Source organism: Montipora foliosa, chromosome 13 (assembly GCF_036669935.1).
Source record: "Montipora foliosa isolate CH-2021 chromosome 13, ASM3666993v2, whole genome shotgun sequence".
Lineage (NCBI taxonomy): Eukaryota > Metazoa > Cnidaria > Anthozoa > Scleractinia > Acroporidae > Montipora > Montipora foliosa.
This window is the reverse complement of record NC_090881.1, coordinates 36,008,421-36,020,920: the sequence shown is the minus strand read 5'-3', so window position 1 is coordinate 36,020,920 and position 12,500 is coordinate 36,008,421. Positions and strand designations below refer to the sequence as shown.

The 12,500-nt window shown below is 38.5% G+C and overlaps 1 protein-coding gene and 1 non-coding gene across 2 annotated transcripts in view; both read left to right on the top strand.

The window, feature by feature from the left end:
- Positions 1 to 9,288, top strand: part of LOC137983258 (fibroblast growth factor receptor 2-like) — a 40,638-nt gene extending 31,350 nt beyond the window's left edge. Inside the window, exons 10-16 of the mRNA XM_068830458.1 lie at positions 5 to 195; positions 1,297 to 1,416; positions 2,025 to 2,095; positions 3,105 to 3,145; positions 3,753 to 3,849; positions 4,541 to 4,640; positions 5,745 to 9,288. Coding sequence (XP_068686559.1) covers positions 5 to 195; positions 1,297 to 1,416; positions 2,025 to 2,095; positions 3,105 to 3,145; positions 3,753 to 3,849; positions 4,541 to 4,640; positions 5,745 to 5,807 — 683 coding nt within the window. The 3' untranslated portion in view covers positions 5,808 to 9,288. The remainder of the gene's footprint in view (positions 1 to 4; positions 196 to 1,296; positions 1,417 to 2,024; positions 2,096 to 3,104; positions 3,146 to 3,752; positions 3,850 to 4,540; positions 4,641 to 5,744) is intronic.
- Positions 9,289 to 11,256: 1,968 nt separating this feature from the next.
- On the top strand, positions 11,257 to 11,330 carry Trnaa-ggc (transfer RNA alanine (anticodon GGC)). Its single transcript has one exon. It is a non-coding gene; the product is annotated as a tRNA-Ala (tRNA).
- Positions 11,331 to 12,500: the final 1,170 nt, after the last annotated feature.

Genomic DNA, 12,500 nt, shown 5'->3' with positions numbered 1-12,500 from the left:
GCAGATCCAATCATGCTAATTTTCGAGTATAACCCATACGGTGATTTGCTCGGATTTCTGAAGAGGAGTCGAGGTCTTGATGACCAATATCTCAACGACCCTGACATTAAACCGACAAGTTCTCTTACATCAGAGCAGCTTTTGAAGTTTGCTGGGGAAATTGCTGATGGTATGGCATATTTGGAAGCGAATAAGGTATTTAGGAATTCTGTTGATTCTGTTTCAAAACAAAGAATTGCTCAATTCAATGGCAAAATTAGAGTCGTAGTACTTAATTGATAAATGTTAAAGTAAATTTTCAGAGTTTTAATGAGGAAACAAATCTCTTTACAATTACCACTTCGCTTCACAGTTTCTAGGTAGGACGGTCAAAGTCGCTGTGAATGTAAATTAAACTGTTTTATGTGTTTTAACGAAACAGAAAACGTAGATTTTCGAAAACGCAGTAGTGTGTAGGGGCCCGGAATGTATTTTATATTATTTATTGTACTAATTCGCTCTTGACGGTTCGCTTTGATCGTGTCGTCACAGCCGCCATTTTGGTGTACAAAACAAAACATTCAAAGGACTCATCGTGCAGAACTTGGTTATTTAATTGTACCTTGAAATGGTCGTCTCAGCTCGTGGATGCAAACAATCCTTAATTAAGGCGAAAGTAGACTATGATTATTAAACATTTTGCCATATTCTGTGGAAGACATTACAAGGCATGAATACAAAATGGCACTTTGGATGGCGGACATGTCCAGACATGCGCGTAATCAGACGCAAGCAGATTTCAATAATCGTGACGAGGGGTCCCCTGACACCGGCACTTTTCCCGAACTTCAACATCAATCTTTTATGAGAATGCAAGCAATTGACGTCAAAAAGTGTCCACTAAATTCTTCTCTTTAACCAAACCTAAAAATAATAGAAGGCTAGTAGTTCTCATAGCCTGCCATTGTTTGGTATTGTAAGCAGCTTCTATTGTTTTTGAGTCACTGTTTATTTCTGTTTATTGTAGAATTTCTTTATGTGATACATGTTCAATGTGCACTACTCGCAGTTAGCAATAGCTAGTCGAGGCGAGCAGTGGTTACACGTGTTTCTGAACTGTTTAGTCTTTTGCTTTTGGCTAGGGTAGCTAGCCAATCACATTATACGTTACTAGAGCTGCTACATCACCTAAGAGTAATGGTAACACTAACATTACCGTTGGAAATAATTAGCAAATGCTTAGATCTAATAGATCTAATGTTGGATATCAAAATTGTATATTTGACGCATCATAAATTCAAATTTTTTGCTCTTTAGATAATTCACCGAGACTTGACAGCCAGGAATGTGCTTGTGGGAGAAGAAGAAACATGTAAAATCACGAATTTTGGAATGGCAAGAGACGTGAAGCAAAGTGATATCTATAAACGATCGGGGGTATGTGTAAGGTTTCTGGTCACCGGAAGTTGCTAGCAAGGGAAATAAACACTTCAAGCTCTGTAGTTACGAAAAAGTCACATTTGTGTAATCCTGGGTTCATCTAAAATTTTTCCGAGTAAAAATAGTTTGTTGGCTATTTTCGCGGTCTTATTTTCTGTCGTCGCCATTTTAAATTGTATGACGTCATAATGATGTCCTTGAGGCTGAAAAATATTCCATTGACCCTATTCCGGAATAAGAATACGTAGAGTGAGGATTTTAAACGGTATGTTTCGCGTTGTGAAGCAACAAGGATAATAAAGATTTGTTTAAAAGAGAATTTTAGCGGGTGTTTGACAATTTTAATACGAATCTTCGTAAAAACGAAGGATTTCTAACTTCTCTTCCATGTATTCCTATTCCCAAATACGGTCAATCGAGTGCACCCCAAATATAGGTTGAAATACACTTTTGCCAATTAATTTTGAAAACTTAAGCAGTACAAGTCAGATCTACGATGCTTGCGTTAAGGTGATATGAGGGAGCAAATCTTCAAGGTGACGTTTTAAAGAGCTTTGCCACTGATTTATCGGATCAATTAGTAACAAGTGAAATTTCATTTTCAGGGTCGGTTACCAGTAAAGTGGACAGCAATAGAGTCGTTACTTCATGGGATATGCACAACACAAAGTGATGTGTGAGTATGGCAGACAGCAACCTCTTTCTAAAGGCGAATGGAGGAAAACCAGTTCAACTGTTCAACCTCTTTACCAGAACTAGATAGAGAGATTGTGAAGTGAGCTGTGCCAACCATCGCAATCCATTGTTACGTGAATTAATTTCGTCAGCCAAAAAGAGGGTCTCGATGGGGTAGGGTGGGAAGGGGGGTAGCTTTCGCGCCTAACAGTTAAAAAATTTGCCTTTTCACGGCTCACGGATAAATTTCTTTTTCCGTCACGGTTAACTTATGGGGAAAAGGAAGAAACGTTCCTTGTGTTAGTTACTAGAAGGGTCTCAGAAGACAACTCGAATATTTTCTGGTCAGCCCTGTTCTCAGGATCTCTTATCCCTTGGAGTGAGGGACTCTGGGAGAGAGGAAAGCAAGAAGAGAGACCCTGGGAACAGAGAGCAAGGAAGTTAAAATGGTATCGAATGCTCTGACGTCTCTTAAAACTCTAAATATTCCAAAATACCACCTATCCCACTTTTCATAATTTTAAAAAATCACGCTAAATGCTCTTACTTTTTATCACGGCGAATGGTTTTTTTTATCATTTTCACGCTTAACGGTTAACATTTTTCGATGTTTCACGGCTCACGGTTAACCCCATTGAGACCCTCCAAAAACAATTCTCTCCATGATAGTGATTGAGATCTTCTTGTGGTCGCAGAAACCCCCCACCCACCCCCCCCCCCTCCCCTAAAATTAGCTATACCATTACTGTGACAAATAGATATATTTTTTTTTACCTAAATGGAGAACTCATCCTCGCACTTATCCAATGGACCATTTAAGCAATTGTCTCTTAGAGACACCTGACCTCTGCGATTCCGGTGGCACTGCTCTACCAACTGAGCTATGAAGCCACTCAGTTTGGAGCAGGTCAATTTGTTGGGCTTACTGTGTTCCCCTGGAAAGACTCGATAAAATCAGAGTAATCATAATAAGGAGTAACTCTTGTATTCTGTTCTGACTCTATTTTCAGTTGGAGCTATGGTATTGTGCTTTACGAAATTTTCACTATCGGTAGGTTGATGTTATGGCAACTTCTTTGTTCTGTCTTTATGTTACCATTATGTTCTTGGATTTCGCATTTGTTTCAATTTAAAAGCATCTGTAAGTAGTTCATTTCCTTTAGGCTATTTGTCTTGGTTTAGTTGTATCAAAGGAATTGATAAATCTCGAACGGTCGCACTTCTATGAAATGGCTCAAGTTTCGGGCGTTAGCCCTTCATCACAGCGAAGTTGTCGTTGCAAAGTTTCTTAGTACTCTTTATGATGTATATTATTGGGCGTTTAGCGACACACAGTTCATCACATCGATAGAAAAGATGTGGTACCCTGTTTTGTCTTGCATGTCATTAGCGACCTTCAGATTAGAGTACGAGGACGACAAGCAGTACAAGGTCTCAGTTCTGTGTACGCGCATTTCAAACAATTTCGGCCTTCAAACCTACTGCGCGTGCTCAGAACAGATAACTCGTAGTCGCTCTCCTACTCCAATCCGAGGTTCGCTATTCTCCTCTGAGAACGAAGGTTTTGTTTTGAAGTCGTTTGTAAAAATGGTTAAGTCTGTTAACCCCAAAATGTGAACTAAAAAAGTGCCAATGGATGTTTTCACATTACTTTAAAGGTGGTAAACCTTATCCAGATATTCAAGGTCATCAGATTCGTGATATGTTGAAGGATAACTACCGAATGCCTCAACCAGTACACTTGGATGATGAAATGTAAGTGACTGTTTGATCTCGATTGTTTGCTTTTGTGTTTGTCCAAAAAGAGATTGGTGTTGCTCTTTTTGTGATGCATAATTTTCTTTGCCATCCTTCGGCCATTAAGACGCAGTTACGCTTTGCAATTTTTCGTACAAATTTTCACGCAACGGAATCTACGCTTGTTAAGTCCTGCCTACACGTTGTAACATTGTTAGAAGAACACGTCTCAACAATGTTATAAGAACGCTTCTAACAAAGTTGGATACGCATATAACATTGTTGGAAACACGTCTCTTTAGTCGCGCAACCTAATGATGGCGTATGTTTTGTCTGTGTTTTGGAGACTGGGCCCTTGATTCTGATTGGTCTTTGCAATACAACATTGTAGGAAAGGGCCGCTACACGTTTCAATATTTGTTGTATGTTGGAGGAAATGTGTGACTGAAATCAAAACGTTCTTTCAACAACTTTGACAACAAACTTCCCTAGGGTCATACTCAACTGAGAATCGTTACGGTAGTAAGAAGGCAATCAGATGAAGTTAAGCATAAAAGCGTTGAATTTACTCCACTCGAAGCAGTCAACAAACACAGTTAGCTATTAACGAATTGTGACGTTATTTAACTAGGTATGAGAAGAAGACAGTGATACTGTTGTTTCAAATTAGTTGCAAAACTGGATTTTCTGGTTTGATTTTTCCATTCAGCTATGCCCTGATGTGCGAGTGTTGGCAAAACGAACCAAATGATCGACCAACATTTGAAGCCATCAGCTCTACAATCAGGAGATTGCAGCTATGTGATAAGGTCAGAATCATTTAATTTAATGTTTAAGAAAGCAACCAACCAAATCACATCACTGTGGTAAATAAGTTTATAAAGGCTTCCGGGATTATTTCTTTCTTTTTTTTGTGGCTTTACGGCTTTATCCAGACCTTCCTCCTGTCCTAAAGGAGTAGTTAGCCTCTAAAGATTTCGAAAACGTCTTGATAGAAATTGAAGTATTAGCAACACTAAAATAATTTATGTGTCGGGAAGAGATCACACGAAGAGAGGAACATTGCCGACTATCATCTTCAGATTGTTGATTTTCAGTTATAAGGTAGAATTCATGGTTAAAGAGGACTGGAGAAGCCTGAGTGTCGCGTAATACCACGAGAAACTGTGAAGAGATAGATTATTTTGTCACCAACGAAAATAAATACGCACAAAAAGTATTTTTACCGCTCCAATTTCGTCACCAAGAAAGATGTGAAAGTTCTAAGATTGAAATTTGAAAAAGTTGACTTTTTCTTCAAATTTAGTTGGACTGGATGGTTTCAAAAGATTGTCATTGTAAATTTAAATTGGATATCTCGTCCTGCTTAAATCCATTTGATAAATTATAAATATTAATACCCGTGAGTTTCTATCGAAGTTACTAGACCAAGGTTTGGTGTAAAGCCACTTGCGACAGAACAAATTAGAATTTAATTTATCAGTAATAATAATAATAATAATAATAATAATAATAATGATAATGATAAGGATGATGATGATAATGATAATAATGATAATAATAATAATAATAATAATAATAATAATAGTAATGATAAATAATGTTTTTTTTTCACACGGTAATGTTTAAAGCTGAATAGCTTGTGGGGTCGTGTACAAATAGAATCAAGTCAAATACCTATCAAATCATATTTGCTTTTAAGAAGAGAGAAAACCGGATTTACCTGGAGAAAAACCTCTCGAGGCAGAGTAGAGAACCAACAAACGCAACCCACATATGTCCTCGGATCTGGGAATGGAACCCAGGCCACATTGGTGAGAGGCGAGTGCTCTCACCGCTGCGCCATCCCTGCACCCCCAGTCGGTAGATTTTGCTGTGAAACTTTATCTAAAGATAATTATCTTTGCTTTCAGGAAATCATCTACATGAATGTATACGACGACAATCTGTATGGCGATGTAGAGGACCTTGATTGAATTAGTGCAACTTTGCGTTGAGGACTTCACTTTGCAGATTGTTCGTAAGCTCAAATCGAAATCTCGAATAAATGCTCACGCAAAGGGACTACAGATGGCGAGCCTTGTAGTAAAGAACTTTAGTAGAATCACAGAGGTGATTATTGAAAATTCTCTGCACTGAATGGTTTCCCTTGGGGAGATTATTACGCGATAATCACCTAAGCGGTTTTTTTTTTTTTTTTCAAAATGGCCGCAAGCCATTTTGTGACAGACGAAGACAGTCGAGGACAGTATTTGTTTTAAAGAAAATGCACACTTTTCAAATAATCACCAATGTAATTATACTAAAACAATTATTCACCTCGCCTTTGGCGTATTATTGTTAAATACAGTGTACGCGCAGGACGTCAAAGCGACCATTTTGGTATCCCAAGACAACTGAAAATGGCGGCCATTTGCCAAACCAATTTTCCGTAAATTGAACTCTGTTCCTTCCCAATTATAATTTTTTATTATTTTTTTTTTGTTTGTTTTTTGTTCCAGTTTAAAGCACATGGCCAGTTTTCAAGTGTGTGAAAAAGTCCCATGGACCCTTTTAATAGCTCTATTATTTTATTTTTGTTTCCCAACGAAAATTTAAATGTTAAGGAGGCTCCAAACGCTACAACACTGTATCACGTAACAGCAATGTTATGGTACCATATGAAACACCGATTATTTCCAAATAGGTTGTGATCATTATTGTGAAAAACACCCTATATTTTGGATTGAGTTGCTCACATCTCAAAAACGAACTCCGTGACCCCTCTTTTTTTATTGCTGAAAAGTGATTAGAAGGCCACGATGAAACTTTCGGCAAAGTTTAAAAAAATATGTCCAGAGGATTCAGAGCTACCTTTAAAAAAATCAAAAAATTAAGGTGGCTCTAATCCACTAGACAAAATTTTTTTAAACTTTGCAGAAAGTTTCATCATGCCCTTCTGATTACTTTCTAGAAATAAAAAATGGGGGTCACAGCGTTCTTTTTTGAGATATAAGCAACTAAAGACAAAATAAAGGGTGCTTTTACAGCGCTTGCCCGTTGCCACGGTGACATATCACGACAAAAAAAAATGACTGTATCTTGTTTAGCAATAATTCGAGTTTCATTTGGTACCACAATATTGCCAATTCATGATACAGCGTTGTCGTGCCGATCCTTGTAATAACAGCGTCACTTGGGGACACCAACATTGCGGACGTTACGTCATGTGAAAACTGAGAATATGCTAATTTCCGCAAATGACGCCAAACTCTTGCTTTTAAAGGGACACGGTCACGGTCTGCGCATGCTCGTGTAGCTGATCGAAACTTGAAAAAGTCAGCGTGACTTTTTCAAGTTACAAGCAATCACAAATTCAAAATGGCGTCTAGCGGAGGATCCGGACATGGCGGTAAACGCATCAACTCGGGGCGGAAACGAAAGGTCGAAGACAGAGGGGAATTTGCTTTAGATAAACTTGATTTAATGCAAAATATATGCAGAATTCTTCAACTTACCGATATTTCCATAATGGCGGTCGAGCGTGACAAGTCTCGAAGAGAGTGAATGCTACTGCGCATGTCAACCCGTGACAGTGTCCCTTTAAGTTTTATTCAGATATGTCCAAGGGCATAAAACAAGAAAAAAAATCAGAGAGAAAACATACTTAGGCTGATGTCTTACGTCAGGAGGGGAAAACGGAATATATTACTCGTCTAATTAAGGGGTCTTAAAAATAGTGTATTCGCTCCTGTGACCAGCAACTATATTTGCATACTAAAACAGAGGGATGCATTTTCATAAAATGGAGTTCAATTCCCAAAAGAATATTTTCACTCCTCCAACATGGCCGCTGTTTCTTTGTTTCACTGCTCCAATATGTCTGCCGTGACGTCATGTGAAAACGCTCTATAAAGATCAGCCTAACGTTTTGTCCCATTACCGAAAAGGAGTTTCCAAAAATAAGATTTGTAGTCAAAAAGGATGCAACTAAAGCTAGAATTCGTGGCTCATCCTCGGTGTAAACACCTGTGAAACTCACGGATGACGTAACACAAAGGAAAACAATTGCAAAGTAGCCAAAAAACATCAAACAACAACCTAACTCTACCACGAGCTAACAAGACAAAGAAAAAGTTCCACAGGTTTTTACACTGAGGTAAACCCAAATTCGTCGGGCCTTTCTTTATCGTATCACATTTTCTTTGTACTGAAAGAGATGATGTATGTTAAAGTGCCACTATGATCAAGAAATCACTGTCCTCCTTTCTTCAGTTTTTGAAAGTGTATTGGTTAACAACTGACTGACAAAATTTTGAGCACTCTTTACTTTGAGTGTAAGGTTTGGGTTTCATGGTCCGCCATTACTGACGTTGAAAACTGACCGACGGGACCGCAGAGGGTTGGAGCTAGGGAAACGTGACGTCATTTACACACTAGCTTAAAACAGTGCAAAACACAAGTTTGAAAGTTGGGAGTGTTTTCACTCACTTTATCAGTAACCTTGTTTTTCCACCGAAACAAAAGAAGCCGTTTCCATGATAATAGAGCTCAATTCCCTGAGGATCACTTGGGGACACCAACGTGGCGCCGTTCCTTTGTTTAGGGACACCAATATGGCCGCCATGACGTCACATGAAAACAATCTACACGCGAAAGCCCGAAATTCCGGTACTGCATATTAATTCAGTCGCGTACAAACGCATTGCATTCGTAATTAAACAAACTGAGTCTTTGACTTCGTTTTTTGCCTCGGTCCAACTCTCTCAAGATTTTCAAGTTAGTTATGGGGAACCATTAAATACGGAAATTCTACTTGAAATAAAGAGTTTTCTTTTTTAAATCAAGGCTTAAGACTTGGGTCACTTGGTGTTTTCAAATTCAAAGGAAAAAAAGAATAGGCCATTTTTGAAATATCAAATATTCCGCTTGATAGTGAGGCAGTGAGGACAAAAGCAGTAGAAACACGTTGGAATGAATGTGAAAAATATTTACCAATCATCCACTTTCCTTTGTCTTTGTCCCCACACCCTCATTATCAAGCTGAATTTTAATATATCGAAAAAGCCTATTGATTTTTTGGTCATGGTAGCACTTTAATTAACTCCAATAAATTAAATGAAGAGATGTACTTATCCACGGTGATTCGGGGATATTCGGAACAAATCCGAGTGGTTGCTCCTTCGGTTTTTTCCCGAGTTTGCCCGACTCACCATCGATAAATGACTCTGTTCATGTCACATTTTGTTCGTTTGTCAATATTTTTCCTTTTCGTGCCTTTTTTTTATTATACTGCAGTCATCGTTATTATATATTGTTCAAAGACTCTCAAGAGATAGTCTGCTTTTTCGCCAAGTTGTACCTAGTGAATAGAATTTTATAAAGTTTCAAATTTAAATAGTATATAGAGTTGAAAACTCTTAGTTTATTATACTAAGTATTGACACCGAATTATTATTAAAGAACGATGTCACTAAACTGAATACACATCATATTAATTAAATTTATTCGTGTCTTGTTTTAGTTATTTTAGCTTTTCGCTTTACTGACGTTGCAATATCAATCTCGATCCCAGAGCTCTTCTGCGCATGACCGCGGAATCAACAGCGTAAGCACTGGGGTCGAGAATGTTGTAATAACATGAGCTCTTGCTTTCTCGTTGCCGGCCGTCGTCACGCAAGTTCACTAATGTTCCAAACAGAGCCTCATTGGCTGTTGAAACAAGGGGCCTTTTGTTCCTGTGATTGGCACATTTGAATTACAAAAGCAATGCTTGTAAACAGATATCTTCCCTTCATCACTCGTACTTGGAAATATTTATAATTAACTTCACAAAGTCTCAGTTAAACTCGGGTCCTCGAGATGGATCAAATGAGCCATTTTTTCGAAAATACCATACATACTACTCCTTGTTTGTTCCTACACATTTTTGCATAATTATTGTTTAATGGCAACAATATCTCTTAGGTTCTTTCCTTTCCCCCGGGAAAACCGCTCGAGTTTTCTTGCGTTCCGCAACAACGACAGGACCTCCAGTTACGCAGCCTATCTGAAACTGCAACGTTTGTACATTTCGCTATTGTTATGCACGCCGTAATCTTGGCACGTGCCCTCGTGCACTAAGGTTGCAGGCAAGTCATGTGTTCACGCGTTTTACTTTCGCATATTTGAACAGGATCAAAACTTCATTTCCAGCCATCGTTTTCGCACTAAAGAAGGCAAGGTAGCTTACCAATCAATTTTGAAAATGTTAATTGTGAAAAGATACCGTATTCGAAATGCCAACAGTGTAATCGAAAAACCAATGCGTTCAAAACTTCAACTGAGCGAGAAACAATACAAAAGAGCCAGCATCAGAAGTCGTTCCAACTGAGGGGAGTTAATTTCTACGCTCAAAGAAATACAAGGATACCGGTAAGTATTATAAACAAATATTATGTTGTCTAGACTTGAAGGTTTGAAAAGCATTTCTCATCATGTTCGTCATCGACTACAAAAATTGATAAATAATTATTATTAGCCAAACAATGCTATCAAAAATCTTTAGCAGGAGTACAATTAGTGTCATTTGACGAAGAATACCAAAATCGAATGTTCCTTTTCTTTTTAAAAATCTATTTGGGATGTGGAATAAAAAAATTGGGAAAGGGAGATTTTGTAAGGCAGAAACATTGCAAAGGAATGTAGGTTGTGTCGCCCCATCGACTTGTCGCCCCAAGTTACGTCTCCCCAACCTAACCCTAGACTTAAGTTGGGGCGATGTAACTTGGGGTGACAAGGCGATGGGGCGACACCCTGCAAAGATATCGATTAACAAAACGACAGTAACTCCACGCCGGTCAACTTAAAGTGCTACTACGATCAAAAATCATTTTTCGTTTTTCTTCACGTTTCGAAAGTGCTTGTGCTGAATACTCGAAATGCGAGATGTTATGCAGTCATTTCAAGAGAAAAATTATTCATTTTTACGGCAATCGTCCGTCATTACTTGGCGTGGTTCTGTCAGATATAAAGCCCTCAGAGAGCTTGATCGAAGAGAAAGCTAAGTGACGTCACTAGCCTAAAATTGCAGAGCGTGAATGCGGCTTAATTAGTATGCAGAACACGAATGAGACAATCTGAAAGCCAAAAAACTCTCGTGCTGCATACTAATTAAGCCGTGTTCACACACTTTTGTAAGCTGGCGAGTAAATGACGTCACTTTCTCCTGAAGCTTATCGATCGGAACCGCACAAAGCAAATAACGGACCGTTAAGTGAAAAAAAGTGGAGTTAAAATAAATAGCCTTTCTCTTGAACTGAATTACGACAAAAAAAAATCGCCTGTTGAGCATTCAACGTAAGTACTTTCATAATGTGAAAAAAAAGCGAGAACTGATTGTTTTTCATCGTAATAGCGCTTAAACGTCTCGTGTCAACTATTTTACTTATCCCATGATACTCACGTGGCTTCATAGCTCAATTGGTTAGAGCGTCGCACTGGCATCGCGAGGTCACGGGTTCAAACCCCGTTGAAGTGCTGAATTTCTCAGGTTTCTCTGCGCAATTGCTAAAATTGCGTTCACAACTGCGAGGATCATAGCTTCACTTAATATTGCTTTTGTTTCTTTTTACGCTATCGATTAGAACTAACCCCAAAAGCCCTTTGATACTTTGCTGGCCAAGACCTACCAACACTGTTGGGTGTTTAATACATGTTGCGTCTGTTTGCACAAGCTGTTGCAGGTTGTTAGGAGTTGTTGCGCAAAAGTTTGGAACTGGTCAAACTTTTGAGCCTACAATTCCCAGCAGCATTTCTTTTGTTCCGTCATCACCGAAGCGTAGCGCAAAAATGTTGGATCCGTTTCCACAGTTCTACCAACGTTGTTGGGGCCACGCATGCGCATTACATAGAGTTTTCATGGAGATAGAAACGCAAGAACATGTTGAAAACAAGATGGCGGCCAAATTTTGTTAGTTTACAAGGTCTTATGGGTCGTATCCTTCCCATAATACACTGCAAGTCCTTTCATCATTATTGCGTCCTCTTTCACACAACTGCCAACACGATTCAACATCTGCAGCACCAATAACGCTTCGTTATGTTGATATGACAAACACGATTTGTTGAAGTTTTCCTTTATTTTTTATGTAAAACAATCTGGATGTAAACGACATCAACTTGGTTTGCAAAACTAAGCATTAATTAAAGATTGTTACTAAAAAAAGGGCTGGCGTAAAAATGACTTTTTTGAGCCTATTGTACTTCTATGTAAAACTATGTTTTTCTGTCGACTGTATTAAATTCAAGTCATTAAATTTCATTTGCCACTACAGATCTTTTTCTAACTCCTTATCTGCGCCACTTTCGTTTAATCCCGCTATGTACTTTAATCCTCTCGTAAAAGTCAATAGAGCAATTCAGAAGGGAGACAGCCGATAGAACTGCGTTAAACAGGTCATCTGTACATGTGCTCTTACAAAGGCCCATAACCAAAAGCCCACAACTCCAATAGGCCTTATTCACGATAGCCGCCATGTTGGTTTTCAAATTGTCATGCAAATTAGCCATGTGTTATGCTGGGGGGCAAACATTGGAATAAAGGCAAATTGCGGAAAATCGTCTCGTCAAAATATTGAATTAACATTGCTAAAAGTACATTTTAGAATTTAGAGTACCTTTTATAATAATTTTATATCTTTTGATTGCCT